Source organism: Heterodontus francisci, chromosome 29, assembly GCF_036365525.1.
Source record: "Heterodontus francisci isolate sHetFra1 chromosome 29, sHetFra1.hap1, whole genome shotgun sequence".
Lineage (NCBI taxonomy): Eukaryota > Metazoa > Chordata > Chondrichthyes > Heterodontiformes > Heterodontidae > Heterodontus > Heterodontus francisci.
Genome location: NC_090399.1, coordinates 65,404,686 through 65,431,689, shown reverse-complemented (window position 1 = coordinate 65,431,689; position 27,004 = coordinate 65,404,686). Strand labels below are relative to the sequence as shown.

Below are 27,004 nucleotides of genomic sequence, written 5' to 3'. Positions count from 1 at the left end.
AGTGAAAAGTGACGCTGTGTTTCAGATGATGTTGCCAACTGTTTGAGTTCCGAAGAAGGGTCACTGACCCGAAAGGTTAACTCTGCTTCTCTTTCCACAGATGCTGCCAGACCTGCTGAATGAATCCAGCATTTCTTGTTTTTGTTTCAGATTTCCAGCATCCGCAGTATTTTGCTTTTAATCTTTTAATACCCTTATAGGACAATTGCCCATCCCTAATTGCCCATGAGAAGGTGGTGGTGAGCTGCCTTCTTGAACCGCTGCAGTCCATGTGGGGTAGGTACACCCACAGTGCTGTTAGGAAGGGAGTTCCAGGATTTTGACCCAGCGATGATATATTTCCAAGTCAATGTTGAGGACTCGCAGGGCGACTCCCTCCTAACTGTACCAGTGTGCCACCACCTCAGGTGGGTCTGTCCTGCCAGTGGGACAAGACACACCCAGGGATGGTAATGGAGGAGTCTGGTGTGATTTGTTGAGTATGACTATGTCAGGCTGTTGCTTGATTAGCCTGTTGGACAGTTCTCTCTAATTTGGCACAAGTCCCTGGATGTTAGTGTGGGTGACTTTGCAGGACTGACTGCGGAGGATGTGCCCTTGTTATGTCTGGTGCCGAGGTTGACACTGGGCGATCCATCTGGTTTTATTCTTACAGTTCTTTTGTGGCTTTTTATATAACTAAGTGGCTTGCCAGACCATTTCAGAGGGCAGTTAAGACTCAATCATATTGTTGTGGGTCTGACGTCATATGTAGAGTGAGATGTTAAACTGCCAGGTGGATGTAAAAGCTCCCAAAGCGTGATTTGGAGAAGAGCAGGGGAGGTTTCCTCCTTTGTTCCCAGCCAACACTTATCCCTCGGCCAATATCACTAAAACAGATTATCTGGTCATTAACATATTGCTGTTTGTGGGAATCTTGCTGTGCCCCACAAATACAATTAAGTAAAATGGGCTGAGCAGAGGGCAGCGAGGAGACTGTAGGGTGAGACAGGGGCTGACCACTGCACTCCACTCCCTGGATTGTTCCGGGAACTGGGCAGGAATTCTGAAAGAATTTAATTTCTAGGTATGCTGGAGTTAACTATTTCACTTCTCCCAGCACTGAAAGATGAAACACCTTCAGCCAGAGGCACTGCTCTGAGGCAGAGTTCAGAAATATAGCCATTGGCCACTTTACTAATGCCTCAGATAAGAGTCAGGGCCTGACAACAATTAAACCACCTACAGACTTTCTGAACTCATTACACATCCTCAACAGTTAACAGTCCAGTAAAATCTGACAGTTTGACGGCCTTTAAAAGTTGGTCTCTCTCCTGCAGGAACATCACCCATGGTCCAGATAGGGCAGGCCGTGGCCTCCTCCAGATCAGAGAGCTGGGCCTTCCACTGGGACATCTCCCACAGCCCAGACTGGAAAGGCTGTGGCTTACAGATCAGAGAGCTGGGCCTTCCTCTGGGACATCTCTCACAGCCCAGACTGGACAGGCTGTGGCCTACAGATCAGAGAGTTCGGCCTTCCTCTGGGATATCTCCCATGGTTCAGATGGGGCAGGCTGTGGCCTCCTCCTGATCAGAGAGCTGGGCCTTCCTCTGGGATATCTCCCATGGTTCAGATGGGGCAGGCTGTGTCCTACTCCAGATCAGAGAGCTGGGCCTTCCTCTGGGATATCTCCCATGATCCAGATGGGGCAGGCTGTGCCTACAGAGCAGAGAGCTGGGCCTTCCTCTGGGATATCTCCCATGATCCAGATGGGGCAGGTTGTGCCTACAGATCAGAGAGCTGGGCCTTCCTCTGGGATATCTCCCATGGTCCAGATGGGGCAGGCTGTGTCCTACTCCAGATCAGAGAGCTGGGCCTTCCTCTGGGACATCTCCCATGGTCCAGATTGGGCAGGCTATGGCCTAGTCCAGATCAGAGAACTGCGCCTTCCTCTGGGATACCTCCCATGGTCCAAATGGGGCAGGTTGTGCCTACAGATCAGAGAGCTGGGCCTTCCTCTGGGATATCTCCCATGGTCCAGATGGGGCAGGCTGTGTCCTACTCCAGATCAGACAGCGGGGCCTTCCTCTGGGACATCTCCCATGGTACAGATGGGGCAGGCTATGGCCTCCTCCAGATCAGGGAGCTGGGCCTTCCTCTGGGATATCTCCCATGGTCCAGATGGGGCAGGCTATGGCCTCCTCCAGATCAGAGAGCTGGGCCTTCCTCTGGGACATCTCCCATGGTCCAGATGGGGCAGGCTGTGTCCTACTCCAGATCAGAGAGCTGGGCCTTCCTCTGGGACATCTCCCATGGTCCAGATGGGGCAGGCTATGGCCTCCTCCAGATCAGAGAGCTGGGCCTTCCTCTGGGATATCTCCCATGGTCCAGATGTGGCAGGCTGTGTCCTACTCCAGATCAGAGAGCTGGGCCTTCCTCTGGGACATCTCCCATGGTCCAGGTGGGGCAGGCCATGGCCTACTCCAGATCAGAGAGCAGGGACTTCCTCTGGGATATCTCCCATGGTCCAGATGGGGCAGGCTGTGTCCTACTCCAGATAGAGAGCTGGGCCTTCCTCTGGTTCATCTCCCATGGTCCAGATGGGGCAGGCCATGGCCTACTCCAGATCAGAGAGCAGGGCCTTCCTCTGGGATATCTCCCATGGTCCAGATGGGGCAGGTTGTGCCTACAGATCAGAGAGCTGGGCCTTCCTCTGGGATAACTCCCATGGAACAGATGGGGCAGGCTGTGTCCTACTCCAGATCGGAGAGCTGGGCTTTCCTCTGTGATATCTCCCATGGTCCAGATGGGGCAGGCTATGGCCTCCTCCAGATCAGAGAGCTGGGTCTTCCTCTGGGATATCTCCCATGGTCCAGATGGGGCAGGTTGTGGCCTACTCCAGATCAGAGAGCTGGGCCTTCCTCTGAGATATCTCCCATGGTCCAGATGGGGCAGGCTGTGGCCTACTCCAGATCAGAGTGCTGGGCCTTCCTGTGGGATATCTCCCATGGTCCAGATGGGGCAGGCTATGGCCTCCTCCAGATCAGAGAGCTGGGCCTTCCTCTGGGATATCTCCCATGGTCCAGATGGGGCAGGTTGTGGCCTACTCCAGATCAGACAGCTGGGCCTTCCTCTGGGATATCTCCCATGGTCCAGATGGGGCAGGCTGTGGCCTACTCCAGATCAGAGTGCTGGGCCTTCCTCTGGGATATCTCCCATGGTCCAGATGGGGCAGGCGATGGCCTCCTCCAGATCAGAGAGCTGGGCCTTCCTCTGGGATATCTCCCATGGTCCAGATGGGGCAGGTTGTGGCCTACTCCAGATCAGACAGCTGGGCCTTCCTCTGGGATATCTCCCATGGTCCAGATGGGGCAGGTTGTGGCCTACTCCAGATCAGAGAGCTGGGCCGTCCTCTGGAATATCACCCATGGTCCAGATGGGGCAGGTTGTGGCCTACTCCAGATCAGAGAGCTGGGCCTTCCTCTGGGATATCTCCCAGGGTCCAGATGGGGCTGGTTGTGCTTACAGATCAGAGAGCTGGGCCTTCCTCTGTGATATCTCCCATGGTCCAGATGGGGCAGGCTATGGCCTCCTCCAGATCAGAGAGCTGGGCCTTCCTCTGGGATATCTCCCATGGTCCAGATGAGGCAGGCTATGGCCTCCTCCAGATCAGAGAGCTGGGCCTTCCTCTGGGATATCTCCCAGGGTCCAGATGGGGCAGGTTGTGGCCTACTCCAGATCAGAGAGCTGGGCCGTCCTCTGGGATATCTCCCATGGTCCAGATGGGGCAGGTTGTGGCCTACTCCAGATCAGAGAGCTGGGCCTTCCTCTGGGATATCTCCCAGGGTCCAGATGGGGCTGGTTGTGCTTACAGATCAGAGAGCTGGGCCTTCCTCTGGGATATCTCCCATGGTCCAGATGGGGCAGGCTATGGCCTCCTCCAGATCAGAGAGCTGGGCCTTCCTCTGGGACATCTCCCATGGTCCAGATGGGGCAGGCTGTGTCCTACTCCAGATCAGAGAGCTGGGCCTTCCTCTGGGACATCTCCCATGGTCCAGATGGGGCAGGCTATGGCCTCCTCCAGATCAGAGAGCTGGGCCTTCCTCTGGGATATCTCCCATGGTCCAGATGTGGCAGGCTGTGTCCTACTCCAGATCAGAGAGCTGGGCCTTCCTCTGGGACATCTCCCATGGTCCAGGTGGGGCAGGCCATGGCCTACTCCAGATCAGAGAGCACGGACTTCCTCTGGGATATCTCCCATGGTCCAGATGGGGCAGGCTGTGTCCTACTCCAGATAGAGAGCTGGGCCTTCCTCTGGGACATCTCCCATGGTCCAGATGGGGCAGGCCATGGCCTACTCCAGATCAGAGAGCAGGGCCTTCCTCTGGGATATCTTCCATGGTCCAGATGGGGCAGGTTGTGTCCTACTCCAGATCGGAGAGCTGGGCCTTCCTCTGTGATATCTCCCATGGTCCAGATGGGGCAGGCTATGGCCTCCTCCAGATCAGAGAGCTGGGTCTTCCTCTGGGATATCTCCCATGGTCCAGATGGGGCAGGTTGTGGCCTACTCCAGATCAGAGAGCTGGGCCTTCCTCTGAGATATCTCCCATGGTCCAGATGGGGCAGGCTGTGGCCTACTCCAGATCAGAGTGCTGGGCCTTCCTGTGGGATATCTCCCATGGTCCAGATGGGGCAGGCTATGGCCTCCTCCAGATCAGAGAGCTGGGCCTTCCTCTGTGATATCTCCCATGGTCCAGATGGGGCAGGTTGTGGCCTACTCCAGATCAGAGAGCTGGGCCTTCCTCTGAGATATCTCCCATGGTCCAGATGGGGCAGGCTATGGCCTCCTCCAGATCAGAGAGCTGGGCCTTCCTCTGGGATATCTCCCATGGTCCAGATGGGGCAGGTTGTGGCCTACTCCAGATCAGACAGCTGGGCCTTCCTCTGGGATATCTCCCATGGTCCAGATGGGGCAGGCTGTGGCCTACTCCAGATCAGAGTGCTGGGCCTTCCTCTGGGATATCTCCCATGGTCCAGATGGGGCAGGCGATGGCCTCCTCCAGATCAGAGAGCTGGGCCTTCCTCTGGGATATCTCCCATGGTCCAGATGGGGCAGGTTGTGGCCTACTCCAGATCAGACAGCTGGGCCTTCCTCTGGGATATCTCCCATGGTCCAGATGGGGCAGGTTGTGGCCTACTCCAGATCAGAGAGCTGGGCCATCCTCTGGAATATCACCCATGGTCCAGATGGGGCAGGTTGTGGCCTACTCCAGATCAGAGAGCTGGGCCTTCCTCTGGGATATCTCCCAGGGTCCAGATGGGGCTGGTTGTGCTTACAGATCAGAGAGCTGGGCCTTCCTCTGTGATATTCTCCCATGGTCCAGATGGGGAAGGCTATGGCCTCCTCCAGATCAGAGAGCTGGGCCTTCCTCTGGGATATCTCCCATGGTCCAGATGTGGCAGGCTATGGCCTCCTCCAGATCAGAGAGCTGGGCCTTCCTCTGGGATATCTCCCAGGGTCCAGATGGGGCAGGTTGTGGCCTACTCCAGATCAGAGAGCTGGGCCGTCCTCTGGGATATCTCCCATGGTCCAGATGGGGCAGGTTGTGCCCTACTCCAGATCAGAGAGCTGGGCCTTCCTCTGGGATATCTCCCAGGGTCCAGATGGGGCTGGTTGTGCTTACAGATCAGAGAGCTGGGCCTTCCTCTGGGATATCTCCCATGGTCCAGATGGGGCAGGCTGTGTCCTACTCCAGATCAGAGAGCTGCGCTTTCCTCTGAGACATCTCCCATGGTCCAGATGGGGCAGGCTATGGCCTCCTCCAGATCAGAGAGCTGGGCCTTCCTCTGGGATATCTCCCATGGTTCAGATGGGGCAGGTTGTGCCTACAGATCAGAGAGCTGGGCCTTCCTCTGGGATATCTCCCATGGTCCAGATGGGGCAGGTTGTGCTTACAGATCAGAGAGTTCGGCCTTCCTCTGGGATAACTCCCTTGGTCCAGATGGGGCAGGTTGTGGCCTCCTCCAGATCAGAGAGCTGGGCCTTCCTCTGGGATATCTCCCATGGTCCAGATGGGGCAGGCTGTGGCCTACTCCAGATCAGAGTGCTGGGCCTTCCTCTGGGATATCTCCCATGGTCCAGATGGGGCAGGCTATGGCCTCCTCCAGATCAGAGAGCTGGGCCTTCCTCTGGGATATCTCCCATGGTCCAGATGGGGCAGGTTGTGGCCTACTCCAGATCAGACAGCTGGGCCGTCCTGTGAGATATCTCCCATGGTCCAGATGGGGCAGGTTGTGGCCTACTCCAGATCAGAGTGCTGGGCCTTCCTCTGGGATATTTCCCAGGGTCCAGATGGGGCTGGTTGTGCTTACAGATCAGAGAGCTGGGCCTTCCTCTGGGATATCTCCCATGGTCCAGATGGGGCAGGCTGTGGCCTACTCCAGATCAGAGAGCTGCGCCTTCCTCTGAGACATCTCCCATGGTCCAGATGGGGTAGGCTGTGGCCTACTCCAGATCAGAGAGCTGCGCCTTCCTCTGGGATATCTCCCATGGTCCAGATGGGGTAGGCTGTGGCCTACTCCAGATCAGAGAGCTGGGCCTTCCTCTGGGACATCTCCCATGGTCCAGATGGGGCAGTTTGTGGCCTACTCCAGATCAGACAGCTGGGCCGTCCTCTGGGATATCTCCCATGGTCCAGATGGGGCAGGCTGTGGCCTACTCCAGATCAGAGAGCTGTGCCTTCCTCTGGGATATCTCCCATGGTCCAGATGGGGCTGGTTGTGCTTACAGATCAGAGAGCTGGGCCTTCCTCTGGGACATCTCCCATGGTCCAGATGGGGCAGGTTGTGGCCGACTCCAGATCAGAGAGCTGGGCCTTCCTCTGGGATATCTCCCATGGTCCAGATGGGACAGGCTGTCGCCTACTCCAGATCAGAGAGCAGGGCCTTCCTCTGGGATATCTCCCATGGTTCAGATGGGGCAGGTTGTGGCCTACTCCAGATCAGAGAGCTGGGCCTTCCTCTGGGATATCTCCCAGGGTCCAGATGGGGCTGGTTGTGCTTACAGATCAGAGAGCTGGGCCTTCCTCTGGGATATCTCCCATGGTCCAGATGGGACAGGCTGTGGCCTACTCCAGATCAGAGAGCTGGGCCTTCCTCTGGGATATCTCCCATGGTCCAGATGGGGCAGGTTGTGGCCTACTCCAGATCAGAGAGCTGGGCCTTCCATGCCAAAGACTTGCAGAGAGAGAGAGAGAGAGAGAGTCCAGAATCAGAGCCTCACTAACAGGTTAAGACAGACAATGTACCCACTGATTTACTGTGAGCAAATACCTGGAGAGATCCCGAGTGCTTCAGAAATGCGAATCGCTTGATTTACTGACAGTTTGGGAATTTTACCAAACTGAGGGGAAACTTTGCAGAACTTTCACTTCTGAAACTAAATGTGGAAGTGTTTGCAGTGGGATTTGTAATGAGTGAATGAGTGGGTGATACCCCTAGGTTATTGTATTTAACACAATAGTAAACGCATTGACAGTAAATGGGTTAATGTAGATAAGCTCACAGTTTAACGTGAACTAATGGAGTACGTAGCAACGAGCTTACAAAACATCAAAATAAAATCAAAGCAAAATGCTGCAGATGCTGGAAATACTCAGCAGGTCTGGCAGCATTCGTGGAGAGAGAAACAGAGTGAACGTTTCAGGTCTGTGACCTTTCATCAGAACCAAAATAAAATCGTTTTGTTCCCTAATGGCAAAATCTGCTCCATGGTTGTGGTATTTTTGGGATGAGTCTGAAAGATGTGAGACACTGTATAAATACAAGCTGTTGTTCCTTTACTAACATAGTATAATATGGGATTCTACTTCTTAGCAATCCCTCGGGATTGAGGATGACTCACGCCCATTCCGGTTTGATGGGTTCTGAGATGGCTGATAAATCCAACACATTTTCTGCAGACTCTGCCACATGAGGGGCAGGTGTTGCTTGAAGGGTCAAGTTTGGATATTTGTGCGTTTCCCTCCAACACCTCGACTTCGCCTCCACATGTTCCCGATGAAGTCCCTCGAGGTGTATGATACCTTCCCGGATGAGCTTTCTCCAGCTGGGGCAGTCACGAGCCAGGGACTCCCACGAGTCAACGGGTATGTCTGATATCTTCAGGGCTGCTTTGAGAACATCACTAAAGTGTTTCTGCTGTCCTCCTGGGAGCCTCCTGCCGAGACCAGGCTCTGAGTAGAACAGCTGCTTTGGGAGTCTGGTGTCAGGCATGTGAACAACATGTCCCGCACAGCGGAGCTGGTTTTGGGTGAGTAATGTCCCGATACTGGGCAGGTTGGCTTGGAAGAGAACACTGCTGTTGGACTGTCTTTCTTACCGCTGGATTTGGAAGATCTTGCGCAGGGACGTCTGGTGGTACTTCTCCAAGAATCATACCTTACAGACAATGTCCCAGTCAACACAATCACCATCCCTGGGTATGTCCTGTCCCACTGAGAGGACAGACCCAGCAGAGGTGGTGGCACAGTGGTATACAGTCGGGAGGGAGTGGCCCTGGGAGTCCTCAACATTGACTCCTTACCCCATGAAGTCTCATGGCATCAGGTCAAACATGGGCAAGGAAACCTCCTGTTGATTACCACCTACCGCTACTCCTCGGCTGATGAATCAGTACTCCTCCATGTTGAGCACCACTTAGAGGAAGCACTGAGGGTGGCAAGGGCGCAGAATGTATTCTGGGTGGGGGACTTCAGTGTCCATCACCAAGAGTCGCTCGGTAGCACCACTACTGACCCAGCTGGCCGAGTCCTAAACAAGATTTCTGCTAGATTGGGTGTGCAGCAGGTGGTGAGGGAACCAACAAGAGGGGAAAACCTACTTGACCTCGTTCTCACCAATCTGCCTGCCGCAGATGCATCTGTCCATGACTGTATTGGTAGGAGTGACCACCACACAGTCCTTGTGGAGACAAAGTCCCATCTTCACATTGAGGATACCGTCCATCGTGTTATGTGGTAAAGGCCTGCTCGGGTCTGCAATTGAAACCTGACCGGAGCCTAACCCGGCTCGAGTCCTTTGAATTTTTTCCCTCGCCTGACCCAAGCCCAACCAACCATTGGAATGACGTTGATTATATTAAAGAGGTTGTGCTCTGCCTTGGATGGAATCGCTCACTGCAGACTCGTGCGGAGTCCGGATGCATGTTTCCCGCCTTGACGTCCTAGCTGTCACTGCATGTGATGTGGCCCAACCCGACCCAAGTCCGAATGCCAGACCTGGAAGAGTGACCCAACCCGACCCGATCCTGACACATGTCGTCGAGCCTGGTTGGGTTTGGGTCGGGTAGCCATGTTCTATTGTGTGGCACTGCATCTGTGCTAAATAGGATAGACTTCGAACAGATCTCACAGCTTAAAACTGGGCATCCATGAGGCGCTGTGGGCCATCAGCAGCAGCAGAATTGTACTCAACCACAATCTGTAACCTCATGGCCCGGCATATCCCCCACTCTACCATTACCATCAAGCCAGGAGACCAACCCTTGTTCAATGAAGAGTGCAGGAGGGCATGCCAGGAGCAGCACCAGGCATACCTCAAAATGAGGTGTCAACCTGGTGAAGCTACAACCCAGGACTACTTGCGTGCCAAACTGCATAAGCAGCATGTGATAGACAGAGCTAAGTGATCCCATAACCAACAGATCAGATCTAAGCTCTGCAGTCCCGCCACATCCAGCCATGAATGGTGGTGGACAATTAAACAACTCATTGGAGGAGGTGGCTCCACAAATATCCCATCCTCAATGATGGGGGAGCCCAGCACATCAGTGCGAAAGATAAGGCTGAAGCGTTTGCAACAATCTTCAGCCAGAAGTGCCGAGTTGATGATCCATCTCGGCCTCCTCCTGAAGTCCCCAGCATCACAGATGCCAGTCTTCAGGCAATCAGATTCACTCCATGTGATATCAAGAAATGGCTGAAGGCACTGGATACTGCAAAGGCTCAGGGTTCTGACAACATTCTGGCGATAATACTGAAGATTTCTGTTCCAAAACTTGCTGTTCCCTGAGCCAAGCTGTTCCAATACAGCTACAACACTGGAATCCAAATTTCGACTGGAATAGTGTTAGAGTAAAGCGAGAGAAGGGAGGACATTTCTGAAATAAAAACAAAAATTACTGGAAATACTCGGCTGGTCTTGAAGCATCTGTGGAGAGAGCAATAGAGTTAGCGTTTCAGGTCTGTGACCTTTCATCAGAACTGGCAAAGGTTAGAAATTTAATAAGTATTAAGTAAGTGAAAGTGGGGGCGGGGGGAGGGGGGAAGAAGATTAAAAGGGAAGGTGTGGTAGGGCGGAGGGCAGGAAAGATGGAATAAAAGGCAAAGGAAGTGCGAATGGCTGCATTAGTCCAGAGATAGCGTTAATGGCAGAATAATAAACAGCTCTGTCCAAAAGCGAAAACATGAAAACACAAATGCAAACCAAACAAAATGTGTTCAGGAGAACCTCCTTGAGCAGTATGTTCTCAGTCCAACTGGAAAGGAGGTGTTGCTGGATCTGGTGCTGGGAAATGAGGTGGACCAAGTGGACCAAGTGTTTGTGGGGGGTGCACTTGGGTAAGAGTGATCATCACATTATAAAGTTCAGGTTAGTAATGGAGAAGAACAAGGAACAATCTAAAATAGAATGCCAAAATTGGAAGAGGGCTAACGTCAATGGGATGTGAGGGGATCTAGACAGTGTAAAATGGCCAGGAAAAACTATAATGGACCAATGGGTTATCTTTAAGGAGGAGAGTTGCTTCAAGTAGAGGCCAGATACATTACCACAAGGGTGAAAGGTCAGGCAACAAAAGCCAGGTCTCATTGGATAATGAGGGAGGTCGAGATTAAAAACTGACTATAAAGGTTTCGAAAGGTATTTGAAGAGAAAAAGATTGGTGAAGACAAATGTAGGTCCCTTACAGTCAGAAACAGGGGAATTAATGATGGGGAATAAAGAAATGGCTGACCAACTAAATGCATACTTTGGTTCTGTCTTCACAAAGGAGGACACAAATATAACACCAGAAATGTTGGGGAACACAGGGTTTAGTGAGAGGGAGGAACTGAAGGAAATCAGTATTAGTAGAGAAATGGTGTTGGGGGAATTGATGGGATTGAAGGCTGATAAATCCCCAGGGCCTGATGGTATGCATCCCAGAGTACTTAAGGAAGTGGCCCTAGAAATAGTGGATGCATTGGTGGTCATCTTCCAAGATTCTATAGACTCTGGAACAGTTCTTACAGATTGGAGGGTAGCTAATGTAACCCCACTATTTAAAAAGTGAGGTAGAGAGAAAACAGGGAATTATAGACCAGTCAGCCTGACGTCAGTAGTGTGGAAAATTCTAGAGTCCATTGTCAAAGATTTTATAGCAGAGCACTTGGAGAACAGTGGTAGAATTGGACAGAATCAGCATGGATTTACGAAAGGGAAATCATGCTTGACAAATCTACCAGAATTCTTCGTCGATGTAACTAGTAGAGTTGATGAGGGGGAGCCAGTGGATGTGGTTTATTTGGACTTCCAGAAGGCTTTCGACAAAGTACCACATAAGAAATTAGCTTGTAAAATTAAAGCGCATGGGATTGGGGGTAGTGTATTGCGATGGATAGAAAATTGGTTGGCGGACAGGAAACAAAGAGTAGGGATAAATGGGTCTTTTTCCCAATGGCAGGCAGTGATTAGTGGGGTACCGCAGGGATCAGTGCTAGGACCCCAGCTATTCACAATATACATTAATGATTTAGATGAGAGAACTAAATGTAGTATCTCCCAATTTGCAGATGTCACAAAACTGAGTGGGAGGGTGAGTTGTGAGGAGGATGCCGAGAGGCTTCAGGGTAATTTGGACAAGTTGAGTAAGTGGGCTAATGCTTGGCAGATACAGTATAATGTGGATAAATGTGAGGTTATCCACTTTGGTAGCAAAAACAGGAAGGCCGATTATTATCTGAACAGCTATAAATTGAGAGAGGGGAATATGCAGCGAGACCTGGGTGTTCTCATACACCAGTCGCTGAAGGTAAGCATGCAGGTGCAACAGGTGGTAAAAAAGGCATAATGGTATGTTGGCCTTCACAGCGAGAGGATTCGAGTACAGGAACAGGGATGATTTGCTGTAATTATACAAGGCCTTGGTGAGACCACACCTGGAATATTGTGTGCAGTTTTGGTCTCCTAATCTGAGGAAGGATGTTCTTGCTATAGAGGGAGTGCAGCAAAGGTTTACCAGACTGATTCCTGGGATGGCAGGACTGACCTATGAGGAGAGATTGAGTCGGTTAGGATGATAAGCGCTGGAGTTCAGAAGAGTGAGGGGGGATTCATAGAAACCTATTAAATTCTAACAGGACTTGACAGGGTAGATGCAGGAAGGATGTTCCCGATGGTGGGGGAGTCCAGAACCAGGGGTCATAGTCTAAGGAAACGGGGTAAACCTTTCAGGACTGAGATGAGGAGAAATTACTTCACCCAGAGATTGGTGAGCCTGTGGAATTCACTACCACAAAAAGCAGTTGAGGCCAAAACATTTATGTTTTCACAAAGGAGACCAGCTACATTTTCCTCCAAATCATTGTAGTATATATAAATGATTTGGAGGAAAATGTAGCTGGTCTGATTAGTAAGTTTGCGGACGACATAAAGGTTGGTGGAGTTGCGGATAGTGATGAAGATTGTCAGAGGATACAGCAGGATATAGATCGGTTGGAGACTTGGGCGGAGAAATGGCAGATGGAGTTTAATCCGGACAAATGTGAGGTAATGCATTTTGGAAGATCTAATACAGGTGGGAAGTATACAGTAAATGGCAGAACCCTTCGGAGTATTGACAGGCAGAGAGATCTGGGCGTACAGGTCCACAGGTCACTGAAAGTGGCAATGCAGGTGGATAAGGTAGTCAAGAAGGTATACGGCATGCTTGCCTTCATCGGTCGGGGCATAGAGTATAAAAATTGGCAAGTCATGCTGCAGCTGTACAGAACCTTAGTTAGGCCACACTTGGAATATTGCGTGCAATTCTGGTCGCCACACTACCAGAAGGACATGGAGGCTTTGGAGAGGGTACAGAAGAGGTTTACCAGGATGTTGCCTGGTCTGGAGGGCATTAGCTATGAGGAGAGTTTGGAAAAACTCAGATTGTTTTCACTGGAACGACGGAGATGGAGGGGCGACATGATAGAGGTTTACAAAGTTATGAGTGGTATGGACAGAGTGGATAGTCAGAAGCTTTTTCCCAGGGTGGAAGAGTCAGTTACTAGGTGACATAGGTTTAAGGTGCGAGGGGCAAAGTTTAGAGGGGATGTGCGAGGCAAGTTCTTTACACAGAGGGTGGTGAGTGCCTGGAACTTGCTGCCAGGGGAGGTGGTGGAAGCAGATACGATAACGACATTTAAGAGGCATCTTGACAAATATATGAATAGGAAGGGAATAGAGGGTTACGGACCCCGGAAGTGCAGAAGGTTTTAGTTTAGACAGGCATCAAGATCAGCGCAGGCTTGGAGGGCCGAATGGCCTGTTCCTGTACTGTACTGTTCTTTGTTCTTTGTTCTTTGAGTTCGATAAAGCTCTTGTGTCTAAAGGAATCATAGGGTATGGGGCGAAAGCCAGAACAGGTTACTGAGTTGGATGATCAGCCATGATCATAATGAATGGTGGAGCAGGCTCGAAGGGCTGAATGGCCTACTCCTGCTCCTATTTTTCAATGTTTCTATTATGATGAAACAAAAAAGATAGTGTGTGATGCATGTCGGGTGAATTCTTCAAGTGAGAACAAGGCCATATGCAATAAGTTGAGTACAGAAGTGAAATGGAAAATAAGACTGGCAAAGATAAACTAGGAGAATAGAATGGCAATCAACATAAAAGGGAACCCAAACATCTTCCATTGGCATGTAAATAGTAAGTGGGTAGTTAGAGGAGATGTGAAGCCTATTAGGGACAAAGAGGGTGATATATCCTTCGAGGTGCAGGGCAAGGCTATAATACAGAATGAGTACTTTGTATCAGTGTTTTCTAAGGAAGAGGATGCTGACAAAATATTGGTAGACGTGGAGATGGTAGAGGTAATGGATGGAGTGAAAATTGATAGGCAGGTTGTATTGGGAAGGCTGGCTATGCTTAGAGTGAATAAGTCACCTGATCCGGATGGCTTGCATCCCAGGTTACTAAGGGAAGTGGGGATCAAGATAGCAGAAGGGCTTGCTATAATCTTCCAATCTTCCATAGATATGGGGGAGCTGCCAGAGGACTGGAGAGTGGCAAATGTTACATTCTTATTCAAGAAAGGGTGTAAGGACAGTCCTAGCAACTGCAGGCCAGTTAGTTTAACAGCAGTGGTGGATAAGGTTTTAGAAACAATAACCAGAGAAAATATCACCAGACACTTGGAGAAGTTTGAGTTAATTAAGGAGAGCCAGTACGGTTTTGTAAAATGCAGATCATGCTTGACTAATCGAATTGAATTTTTTGATGAAGTAACAGAGAAGGTTGATGAACGGAACGCTGTAGATGTTGTTTATATGGATTTTAATAAAGCGTTTGATACTGTACCACATAAAAGGCTGGTTAACAAAATTGAGGCTCATGACATAGGAGGGTCAGGGTCAGCTCTGATAAAAAATATTGGCTTCAGGACAGAAAACAGCGACTTGCAGTAAATTGTTGTTTTTCAAATTGGAGAATGGTAGACAGTGGTGTTCCCCAAGGGTCAATGCTGGGACTACTGCTTTTATTGATGTATATAAATGACTTGGATATTGGAATACAGTGTAAAATTTCAAAATTTGCCACTGATAGCAAACCTGCCGGAGTAGCAAACAGTGAGGATGAACTACCTGCAACAGGACATAGATAGGCTAGCTGAATAGGCAGAGAGGTGGCAGATGGAATTTAATACAGAGAAATGTGAGGTGATGCATTTTGACGGAAGGGATAGGGAGAGGCAATATATACTTAATGGCACAGTTCTAAAGAGTGTACAGGGACAGAGGGACGTGGGGTGCGTGTGCATCGATCTTTGTAGGTGGCAGGACATATTGAGAGAGTGGCTAGTAAAGCATATGGGATCTTGGGCTTCATAAATAGAGACATTGAGTACAAAAGCAGGGAAGTTGTGCTGAACCTTTATAAAGCACTGGTTCGGTCCCAACTGGAGTATTGTGTCCAGTTCTGGTCACCACACTTTAGGAAGGATGTGAAGGTCATTGAGAAGGTGCAGAGGAGATTTACCAGAATGTTTACAGGGATGGGGGATTTTAGTTACAGGTTAGGTTGGAGAAGCTGGGGTTATTCTCCCTGGAGCAAAGGAGATTGAGGGGAGATTTGATAGAGCTGTACAAGATGAAGACTGGCTTTAAAAAGCGAGACAAGGAAAAGCTGTTCCCATGAGCTGATGGTACAAGGACAGGGGACACAGCATCAAGGTTTTGGGCAAGAGATGCAGGTGGGGGTGGGAGGGAGTGGTGGTGATGTGAGGCAGAACTTTGTTATGCAGTGAGTGGTAATGACCTGGAACTCGCTGCCGATGAGGATGGTGGAAGCAAAGACAATCAATGATTTCAAAGGGAAACTGGAGGGGCACCTGAGGGAAAGAAACATGCAGTGCTACAGGGAAATGGGACTGAGTGGATCGCTGTACAGAGAGCTGGCATGGAATTGATGGGCTGAATGGCCTTCTTCCCTGCCATAATGACTCTATGATTCTATCTATCTGACAATGTGGAAAATTGCCCAGGGTTGTCCACAAAGAGCAGGACAAGTCCAAACCGGCCAATTACTACCCCATCAATCGACCCTCAATCATCAGTAAAGTGATGGAAGGTGTCATCAACAGTGCTATCAAGCGGCACTTGCTTAGCAATAACCTGCTCAGTGACGCTCAGTTTGGGGTCTGCCAGGGCCACTCAACTCCTGACCTCATTACAGACTTGGTTCAAACATGGACAAAAATGCTGAACCCAAGAGGTGAGGTGAGAGTGACTGCCCTTGACATCAACGCAGCAATTGACCGAGTATGGTAGCAAGGAGCCTGAGTAAAATGGAATCGGGGGAAAACCCTCATCTGGTTGGAGTCATACCTAGCGTGATGGTTGTGGTTGTTGGAGGTCAATCATCACAGCTCCAGCACATCACTGCAGGTGTTCCTCAGGGTAGTGTCCTGGGCCCAACCATCTTCAGCTGCTTCATCAATGACCTTCCTTCAATCATAAGGTCAGAAGTGGGGATGTTCGCTGATGATTGCACAATGTTCAGCACCATTCGTGACTCCTCAGATACTGAAGCAGCCTGTGTCCATTTGCAACAAGACCTGGACAACATTCAGTTTTGGGCTGTTAAGTGGCAAGTAATATTCGTGCCACACAAGTGCCAGGCAATGATTATCTCAAACAAGAGAGAATCTAACTATTTCCCCTTGACATTCAATGGCATTACCATCGCTGAATCCCCCACTATCAACATCCTAGGGGCTACCATTGATCAGAAACTGAACTGGAGTAGCCATATAAATACTATGGCTACAAGATCAGGTCAGAGGCTAGGAATCCTGCGGCGAGAAACTCACCTCCTGACACCCCAAAGCCTGTCCACCATCTACAAGGCACAAGTCAGGAGTGTGATGGAATACTCTCCACTTGCCTGGATGGGTGCAGCTCCAACAACACTCAAGAAGCTCGACACCATCCGGGACAAAGCAGCCCACTTGACTGGCATCCCATCTCCAAACATTCACTCCCTCCACCACCGATGCACAGTGACAGTAGTGTATACCATCTACAAGATGCACTGCAGCAATGCACCAAGACTTCTTAAACAGCACCTTCCAAACCCGCGACCTCTACCAACTAGAAGGACAAGGGCAGCAAATACATGGGAACACCACCACCTGCAAGTTCCCCTCCAAGTCACACACCATCCTGACTTGGAACTATATCACCGTTCCTTCACTGTCACTGGGTCAAAATCCTGGAACTCCCTTCCTAACAGCACTGTGGGTGTACCTACCCCACATGGACTGCAGTGGTTCAAGAAGGCAGGTCACCACCACCTTCTCAAGGGTAATTAGGGAAATGCTGGCTTTGCCAGCGACACCCACATCCCAGGAACGAATTAAACAAAACTCCTGTAGCCACAATCTTTGCTTTCTAAAGGCTGGTGTGAACACTAAGAGGAGTTGGTCATCATTCACCCACCTGCCCACCCCACCACCACCACGCCCCCCCTCCCCCAACAAGAGTTCTGATGAAAGGTCACAGACCCGAAACGTTACCTGTTTCTCTCTCCACAGATGCTGCTAGACCTGCTGAGTATTTCCAGCACTTCCTGTTTTTATTTCAGATTTCCAACATCCTCAGTATTTTGCTTCTATTACCCCAAAGTAATTCCGCATGACAGGGAGCAGTGCTTCCAGCACAGACTGCACTGGGAATGCTGCTAATCCTGGTCCTGGGAAATTCCAAGGTGATCTGGGAGCTGTGGAGGATTTTGAATCTTGCAGTTACTGTGTGTGCAGCAGGCTGTGGATCTCCTGCTTTGGCTGTGCAGCTCACTTACCCCTGTTCGGACTTCCGATGAAGGGCAGCCCGGACTCCAGGAGTAATGGGGCATCCTCTGGATTCCTGTCCACTCCTCACTCTGAAATCTGGGGCCACTGCCCTGAAAGATGAGCCTCTGCACTGAGTGTGAAGGTGCTGTGGCTTCGAGTCACTCACAGGGGCTGCTTCCTGGTGAGAGTGAAAGAGAAACTGAAGGTGGCGAGAGTTTAACAGAAAGATAACTCTGATTACTTTTAATAAACATCGTCCAAGTGATTTCAAAGAAACATTTTAAGGGATAACATTCGTTCCTTCTCAACATTCAAAAGATTTCTGTGTCATTGCTAATAGAACAGGCATTAATTGCAGGATATTTCAACCGAAACCATGTTTGTGATTTTCACTCAAGTTCTTGAATTTGAATTTTGATTCTCAAGCCCCATCTTGTGGTTAGGGCCAGACTAACAGACATGTCCCAGATCGGGGCGGTGACCAAGTTTAAAGCAATCAGCAATGAGTTTCGATGCTGTGTCACTAGTTGAGAGGCAGTCAGGCTTGGTGAAGGTTTGTTCATGCACGGTCCTGCTGACAGATTCTGCCCACAAAACACACAAATCTCACACAGAGGCTGCCTGTTCAAACAGACCAACAGACAAAGGTACTGCTGAATAAAAAGCCCCACCTCACAACACAGGGAGAATTGATGTCCATATTATGTCAGAGGACAAACACAACTAGACACAATGCAGCACATGACAACCCAAAGAAACTCAGAACAAATGGATTATCAAATTAAACTCACAACAGAAATAAACAGCGAATGAAACTTCTGTGAGTGAGTACAGGGACTTGGTGTGAGGACAGGGCCAATCAGCACAGGGGAGATGGGTGAATAAGACTTGGTGTGTGTTAGGATAGGGTCAGTGAGTACAGGGGTGATGGGTGATGGGACTTGGTGTGTGTTAGGATAGGGTCAGTGAGTACAGGGGTGATGGGTGATGGGTGATGGGACTTGGTGTGTGTTAGGATAGGGTCAGTGAGTACAGGGGTGATGGGTGATGGGACTTGCTGTGTGTTAGGATCGGGTCAATGAGTACAGGGGTGATGGGTGATGGGACTTGGTGTGTGTTAGGATCGGGTCAATGAGTACAGGGGTGATGGGTGAATAAGACTTGGTGTGTGTAAGGATAGGGTCAGTGAGTACAGGGGTGATGGGTGAATAGGACTTGGTGTGTGTAAGGATAGGGTCAGTGAGTACAGGGGTGATGGGTGATGGGACTTGGTGTGTGTTAGGATAGGGTCAGTGAGTACAGGGGTGATGGGTGATGGGACTTGGTGTGTGTAAGGATAGGGTCAGTGAGTACAGGGGTGATGGGTGAATAGGACTTGGTGTGTGTAAGGATAGGGTCAGTGAGTACAGGGGTGATGGGTGATGGGAGTTGGTGTGTGTTAGGATAGGGTCAGTGTGTACAGGGGTGATGGGTGATGGGACTTGGTGTGTGTTAGGATCGGGTCAATGAGTACAGGGGTGATGGGTGAATAAGACTTGGTGTGTGTAAGGATAGGGTCAGTGAGTACAGGGGTGATGGGTGATGGGACTTGGTGTGTGTTAGGATAGGGTCAGTGAGTACAGGGGTGATGGGTGATGGGACTTGGTGTGTGTAAGGATAGGGTCAGTGAGTACAGGGGTGATGGGTGAATAGGACTTGGTGTGTGTAAGGATAGGGTCAGTGAGTACAGGGGTGATGGGTGATGGGAGTTGGTGTGTGTTAGGATAGGGTCAGTGTGTACAGGGGTGATGGGTGATGGGACTTGGTGTGTGTTAGGATGGGGTCAGTGAGTACAGGGGTGATGGGACTTGGTGTGTGTTTGGATAGGGTCAGTGAGTACAGGGGTGATGGGTGATGGGACTTGGTGTGTGTTCGGATAGGGTCAGTGAGTACAGGGGTGATGGGTGATGGGACTTGGTGTTTGTTAGGATAGGGTCAGTGAGTACAGGGGTGATGGGTGATGGGACTTGGTGTGTGTTAGGATAGGGTCAATGAGTACAGGGGTGATGGGTGATGGGACTTGGTGTGTGTAAGGATAGGGTCAGTGAGTACAGGGGTGATGGGTGATGGGACTTGGTGTGTGTTCGGATAGGGTCAGTGAGTACAGGGGTGATGGGTGATGGGAGTTGGTGTGTGTTCGGATAGGGTCAGTGAGTACAGGGGTGATGGTTGCTGGGACTTGGTGTGTGTTCGGATAGGGTCAGTGAGTACAGGGGTGATGGGTGATGGGACTTGGTGTGTGTTTGGATAGGGTCAGTGAGTACAGGGGTGATGGGTGATGGGACTTGGTGTGTGTTTGGATAGGGTCAGTGAGTACAGGGGTGATGGGTGATCGGACTTGGTGTGTGTTTGGATAGGGTCAGTGAGTACAGGGGTGATGGTTGCTGGGACTTGGTGTGTGTTCGGATAGGGTCAGTGAGTACAGGGGTGATGGTTGCTGGGACTTGGTGTGTGTTCGGATAGGGTCAGTGAGCACAGGGGTGGTGGTGTTGTGCCTGTTCTGCACTTTTAAAGAATTCACAACAGCGGTCTTGTGAAAGGTATCTCAATGTTTTATTTACACATTAAATCATCAAAGTACAAGGTTTCACTACTTGCACAGTATACTACTCTTCAAGACACGAAGTTATCAGTCTCGGACTTGCTGCTGCCCCTCTGTTCTCTGAGTCCTTGTCTCAGGGTACCTTCTCGAGTGTTCTTCCCCGGGGTTCTCGTGTCTTCCCCAGTTTCAGTCAGGGGTTAAACCTTGTTTCCAAGACCCTCCCCTCTTACTTACTCATCGGGGTCTGGTGTAATGCTTTGATGATAATTCTTTATTTAGTTCAGTGAGAACTTGGTCAGCACTTCTTGTTTCTTTACACTCTCCCATCGTCCACTGTAGGTCTATTCATATCTCCCGCCCAGGGCAACTCCTTTATCTGGCATATGCAAGCACACTGTCTGGTTGCATCTCTCTTGTTTCAGCCTGTTTTTCTGTACTGTTTACAATTCCTCGGCCATTTGTGTGCTGTGCTCCTTTCTACCCAGCCCGCCCACCCCCCTCATGTTTCAACACATTATGTATTGTTGTGTGACGAGCCCCTTTGTTTCAACTAAGTTCTTATGTGTTTTTACTGATTTCCTCATTTGATCCTGCAGGGCTATGCCCAAGGGATCACCCTATCATGTCTCTTAGGTAGTACACTTGTGCAATTACAATTTCATTTTCAAAGCATGAGCATAAACCGTGTAATGTTAAAGAAAGCACAATTTAAACATCATTATTACATAGTTAATCACTTGTGTGAACATAATACAGTCGCAATTTCATTTTTAGAGTACATTGATCATTCATTAATTCATTTTAAGTGTCTACTAATAGGTTATACAATTACCCTCGTGTTACATAATTAATCGTCTATCTTTCATAGAGTAAGTTCGAATACTGACTGCTTTTAAGGTAACTTTCCAACCTGCATTCACACATCCTCTCACATTCCTTAATCAATTTCTTAAGTTTCCAAATTAAGTAGGTCACATATAACACCATGATATCCAAAACCACTATCAGGACATGGGAGATAATTCTAAACCAGGGGTGTATCTGCACACTTGACCCCCAGTTCCATAAGTCCTCCCACCAGGTAGAATCGTTTATCTCGTCAATCTCATCTTGTAGCATCTTCCACTGTTGTTCCAGATTGTAGTACACTCCAGCAGTGGCCTCGAGCTGCTGTCTCTCTTTACCCAAGTGTGTGGGCAATGGCTGAATAGTATATTCATATTCCCGGAGGTAATTTATCAAGTTCTCTTTAATACTTTCTGTCACAGTTATCATTTCTGTCTTTTGTTTATGTATGTCTACCAACTCCATCTTCCCTACTCGGGTTGGTATTTGTGGGTTGAAACAAAACGTACTGTTGCTCACTGGACAAGTCCAGTTGTGTCCATACTGGTATTCCTTCGCCATGGTGGTTAAACAATATCTCCCCTTTCCCATATAGGTGACGTGGGTTAACCCTGACAATGCTTTCCTAGTCTCCATGGTGCAATTTACAGTGGCATTAAATCCACATTTTGACCCTGCAGTTTTATATATTGGATGAGGACATAGTTCCAGACTACACTCAGACAAGGTTGTCCCAATTATCTCCTTTCCAATTTCCACAACATAGGTAATATATCATCGTATTTTATGCAATCCTTTCCCATTTCCTCACTGTATCTACTATCATCTGCCGACAGAAAGCCTCTCGCTTCCCACAGAGGTAGGTACTCGGTTAAACTGTTACACATGTACATACTGTCAGAATATATGTCAACCGGTGGGGGAAACATGTGTGGTTGTGTCACCACAAAGCGACTGCAGCTAGCTCTGCACCCTGCGCACTTAAACTCGCGAGTAACTGTAAGGAAAGGTCTTTAATAGGTTTTCCATAATAATCCTGTACATGTAATCCACACCCTGTCTGCCTAATCCCGTCCTCCACTGTAGAGGAACCGTCAACAACAATTTTGATTGCAGGCTCCTTCTCTTGTACACCACCTAATGCTTTTGACACAAAAGGTCCCTGGAGGGCCTTTGCTGTCAAACCCTGACATTCATGGGGTTCGCCCTGGTAGATTAAATTGGCTGCCAGGCATGTAGTAGTTCTTGCCTTTTTTACTGAAATGTCTCTACCTTGCAAGAGTAAGGTCCAGCAAGCAATACGATTCTGACTAACATTACCGTCCTTCAGTCATCCATCCAGTAACAACTGGATAGGCGTGTGTTCAGTTAGAATAGTCACAGGGCTGAGGCCGACAATATCAGTAAAATGTTGACTCGCTCAGAAGACAGCCAGCAAGTGTTTTTCACACACTGTGAAGGCCCGTTCCACCGACGTTAACAGGCGAGATGCGGACACTACTGGGCAGAATCGGCCATGTTATCCTGAAGCAGTACTGCTGATAAGGTGGTATCTGTGGTAGTGACCTTGAGGGCAAAGGGTAGGGATGGGTCCGGCACCTGAAGTGCCGGAGCTGAAGCAAGCGCCAGTTTTAATGCTGCAACTGCTGACGTACACTCTGGTGTCCATGCCCACTTGGAGTTCTTCTTCAAGAGATCATGTAAAGGGGCTGCCTTTAAAGCAAATCCATCAATATGGTTCCCAACGAGGCCCAAAAATGATCTCAGAGCCTTGATATCTTGCAGCAGGGGGAGTTTGAGGATTGTCTGTACTTACATCCGCTCTATCTCGTGCTTTCCCTGTGTTATCACTATTTCCAAATAGGAGACATTTTCTTTCATTATCTGTGCCTTTTTTGGGTTAACTTTCACTCTGACCTTCCAGAGGAGTTGAAGGATCTCCTCCAGTAGCTCTAAGTGCTCCTCCTTACTCTCCGTTTGGAGCAGTAGGTCATCCACATATTGGATCAAACATTCTGATCGGGAGAAAGGACTTAACCCCTGTGCCAACCGCTGGTGAAAGATCGACGGACTATTATGAAATCCCTGGGGGAGACACATCCAGGTGTACTGTTGTCCCTGAAACAGAAACACAAATTTATATTGACTCTCTTGTGCCAGTGTATGGACCAGAACCTTTTGCTAATGTCCAACACAGTAAACCACGTAGACTGCTTTTGTCTTTTTGTTTTCTAAAACTTTGATTGTCAAAGTTATGAAAGGGGTGATGGGCGATGGAAGTTGGTGTGAATTAGCAAACTGGCGGCCAAGTTTTGGATGCGGTTAAGCTTACTGAGGGTGGAAGGTCAGAAGCTGGGCAGGAATGTATTGGAATAATCAAGTCTAAAGGTAACTAAGTCATGGATCAGAGTGGATGGATAAGAATGGAACCAGGTGAGAGCAGTCCCATCTAGCTGGATGACAGTAGAGAGGTGTTGGAGGAGAATGGTGTGGTCAACCATGTCAAAGGGTGCAGACAGATCGAGAAGGACAAGGAGAGAAAGTTTATCTTTGTCACAATCACATCGGATGTCATTTGTGACTTTGATAAGAGCTGTTTCAGTATTGTGTCAGGGGCAGAAACCTGACTAGAGGGATTCAAACATGGAGTTCCAGGAAAGATGGGCATGGATTTGGGAGGCAACAACATGTTCAGGGACTTTATGGAGGAAAGGGAGGTTGGAAATGGGGTGATAGATTTCAAGGATGCAAGGCTAAAGGGTTGTTTTTTGAGGAAAGGTGTGAAGAGGCCAGACTGCTGCAGAGAGGGAAAACACTTGAAGAGATAGAATTGTTGATGATATCGAGAATGTTAATGGAGTGCAAAACACCCAGGGAGCAATATGGGGATGGATTTTGAGCTCTGTTGGAAGGCGGGGTTTTGGGGAGACGGAACTGGAAAACGGCGCTGTAAAGCTGGTTGCTAATTTTCTCGGAGGCGGCGACGTTTTGTTGCGGCACCTGTACCATGATGTGATGGGATCGTATTTTAAATCTATTACAGACCGTTTCGTGTGCATTAGTATTTAATTCACCGCAATCCTACCAGGTGTTCACAATCTTCTGCGTGACGTGTGGCACATGCCCGCTGTCACATTCCCGGCTTTGAAAAGCTGGCACCACCGAGCCGAGAGCCATCGGTGCCTGCAAAGGTTAGGTAAGTTATCCACTGTTATCTTGTGGAATATTTTTTAAGATTGGACGTTGCAGCTGAGCTCAAACTGCAAATGTGCCAGGAGGGGGAGGGGGAACTCTGCAAGTGGATACTGTTGGGGGAGGGGGAAGGGCAAGTGGATACTGTTGGGGGAGGGGGAAGGGCAAGTGGATACTGTTGGGGGAGGGGGAAGGGCAAGTGGATACTGTTGGGGGAGGGAGAGGGGGAACTCTGCAAGTGGATACTGTTGGGGGAGGGGGAAGGGCAAGTGGATACTGTTGGGGGAGGGGGAAGGGCAAGTGGATACTGTTGGGGGAGGGGGAACTCTGCAAGTGGATACTGTTGGGGGAGGGGTAAGGGTAACTCTGCAAGTGGATACTGTTGGGGGAGGGGGAAGGGTAACTCTGCAAGTGGATACTGTTGGGGGAGGGGGAGGGGGAACTCTGCAAGTGGATACTGTTGGGGGAGGGGGAAGGGCAAGTGGATACTGTTGGGGGAGGGGGAAGGGCAAGTGGATACTGTTGGGGGAGGGGGAAGGGCAAGTGGATACTGTTGGGGGAGGGGGAACTCTGCAAGTGGATACTGTTGGGGGAGGGGTAAGGGTAACTCTGCAAGTGGATACTGTTGGGGGAGGGGGAAGGGTAACTCTGCAAGTGGATACTGTTGGGGGAGGGGGAAGGGCAACTGGATACTGTTGGGGGAGGGGGTAGGGTAACTCTGCAAGTGGATACTGTTGGGGGAGGGGGAAGGGTAACTCTGCAAGTGGATACTGTTAGGGGAGGGGTAACTTTGCAAGTGGATACTGTTGGGGGAGGGGTAACTCTGCAAGTGGATACTGTTGGGGAAGGGGGAGGGGTAACTCTGCAAGTGGATACTGTTGGGGAAGGGGGAGGGGTAACTCTGCAAGTGGATACTGTTGGGGGAGGGGAAGGGGTAACTCTGCAAGTGGATACTGTTGGGGGAGGGGGAGGGGTAACTCTGCAAGTGGATACTGTTGGGGAAGGGGGAGGGGTAACTCTGCAAGTGGATACTGTTGGGGGAGGGGAAGGGGTAACTCTGCAAGTGGATACTGTTGGGGGAGGGGGAGGGGTAACTCTGCAAGTGGATACTGTTGGGGGAGGGGAAGGGGTAACTCTGCAAGTGGATACTGTTTTCCTGAATAAAGGCCTGCTCGGGTCTGCAAAAAAAACCCCGACCTGAGCCTGACTGAACCACATCCCACCCGGCAGCCAGCCTTTATTCCTGAATCCTCTTGCTGTTATGGGACCTCTCCACTAGAGATGGGCCCAAGAGGCTGTTGCAGCTCAAGAGGAAGGTCCTAGACATGAGCAGCAGCAGCTGCCAAGGCGCAAAGGAGTCCAGATACGCCAGCGAGTCTATAGGACTCGGATGACATACCTGCAGATGGCTGAGTGTCAGTGTCAGAGACGACTGCGGATGACCAGAGTCACACACCTCTGTGCACTGCTGAATACTGACCTGCAACCAATGGGCTTTGGTGCTCACCCTATGCCTGTGACCCTCAAAGTTACTGTGGGCCTAAACTTTTCTGCCTCTGGGTCATTCCAGGGATCCACCGGTGACATACGTGGGGTCACTCAATCCGCAGCACCCTGCTACATTAAAGGAGGTGACCGATGCCTTGTTCAGGAGGGCTGGTGACTATGTTCACTACAGGACAGACCCTGAGAGCTAGGCCGAGAGGGCCAGTGGATTTGGAGCCATTGTGGGATTCCCACAGGTCCAAGGTGTAATTGACTGCACACATGTGGCCATCAACGTTCCCATGGACCAACCAGCTGCCTTTATCAACAGGAAGGGTTTTCATTCAATTCATGTCCAAGCATTATGTGACCACAGAAAGCATTTCCTGCAGGTGTGTGCCCACTTCCCGGGCAGCTGCATCACTCGTGCATACTGCGCCAGTCCCAGGTGCCACTGGTTTTCACTCACCCATTCATCTTCAGGGTGGATTCTTGGGGATAAGGGCTGCCCCTTGATGACATGGCTCCTGACGCTGGTGAGGAACCCCAGCACTGAGGCTGAAGAGCGTTACAACACCTGTAACGGCTCCACCCGAGTGACCATCGAGCAGGCCATTGGGCTGCTGAAGATGTGCTTCCGCTGCCTCGATAGATCTGCTGGAGCCTGACAGCACACAGCAGGCAGATTGTAGTCTGCTGCATTCTACACAACATCTCAGTACAGAGGGGGGGAAGGCCTTGCAGGATGAAGAAGTGCGGGAGCATGAGACATCCTCCGATGAAGTGGACACAGAGGGCACACAAGAACAAGCATGCATGGGAAATCAGAGCACAGTGGTGGAGGCCTGACACGTGAGCAGTGAGCAAGGGAGGCAAGGCAGAGACTGGATTTCAGTGAATACATTTGCTCACAACACTCTCAAATCCCTCTGCCTCTGTAACGTCTGTCTCTCCAGCAGGAATGGCAGCAACAAACTGAGCCATTGCCCATGTGACATCAGTCGTGCCATGAAACATCATGCTCATTGGCATGCTAATGATGTCAGTGGTCACATTGGCAATGCTGTAAGGCTTATGATGTAATTGAAAGGCATATAGTCACTCCATGGTGTATTGAGGTCTTCAGACAATAAAGGTTGACGATTGGCAGGACAGCACATTTAATTAAAGTACATATGACATAACAGTCTCACTCATGAATACCCATATGTGTCAAGGTGTCTTTTTAATGCAGGTGCTCCTTCGCAGTGTTACCCCTGCGCTAGCAGCTGGACTGGAGGTAGGCTTTTGATCAGGATGCCCCTTGACCTGGGATGACCTCGGTGGGTGG

At 49.9% G+C, this 27,004-nt stretch overlaps 2 protein-coding genes across 2 annotated transcripts in view; both read right to left on the bottom strand.

Moving 5' to 3' along the window:
- LOC137345665 (proteasome subunit beta type-9-like) overlaps positions 1 to 17,931 on the bottom strand; it is a 168,524-nt gene extending 150,593 nt beyond the window's left edge. The window contains exon 1 of the mRNA XM_068008926.1: positions 17,579 to 17,931. Within this exon, the coding sequence (XP_067865027.1) occupies positions 17,579 to 17,632 (54 nt within the window). The 5' untranslated portion in view covers positions 17,633 to 17,931. The remainder of the gene's footprint in view (positions 1 to 17,578) is intronic.
- Positions 17,932 to 20,653: 2,722 nt separating this feature from the next.
- The window catches only part of LOC137345664 (ABC-type oligopeptide transporter ABCB9-like), a 183,868-nt gene continuing 177,517 nt past the window's right edge, over positions 20,654 to 27,004 (bottom strand). The window contains exon 13 of the transcript XR_010968604.1: positions 20,654 to 23,115. The gene's annotated coding sequence lies outside the window, so the exon portion shown is untranslated. The remainder of the gene's footprint in view (positions 23,116 to 27,004) is intronic.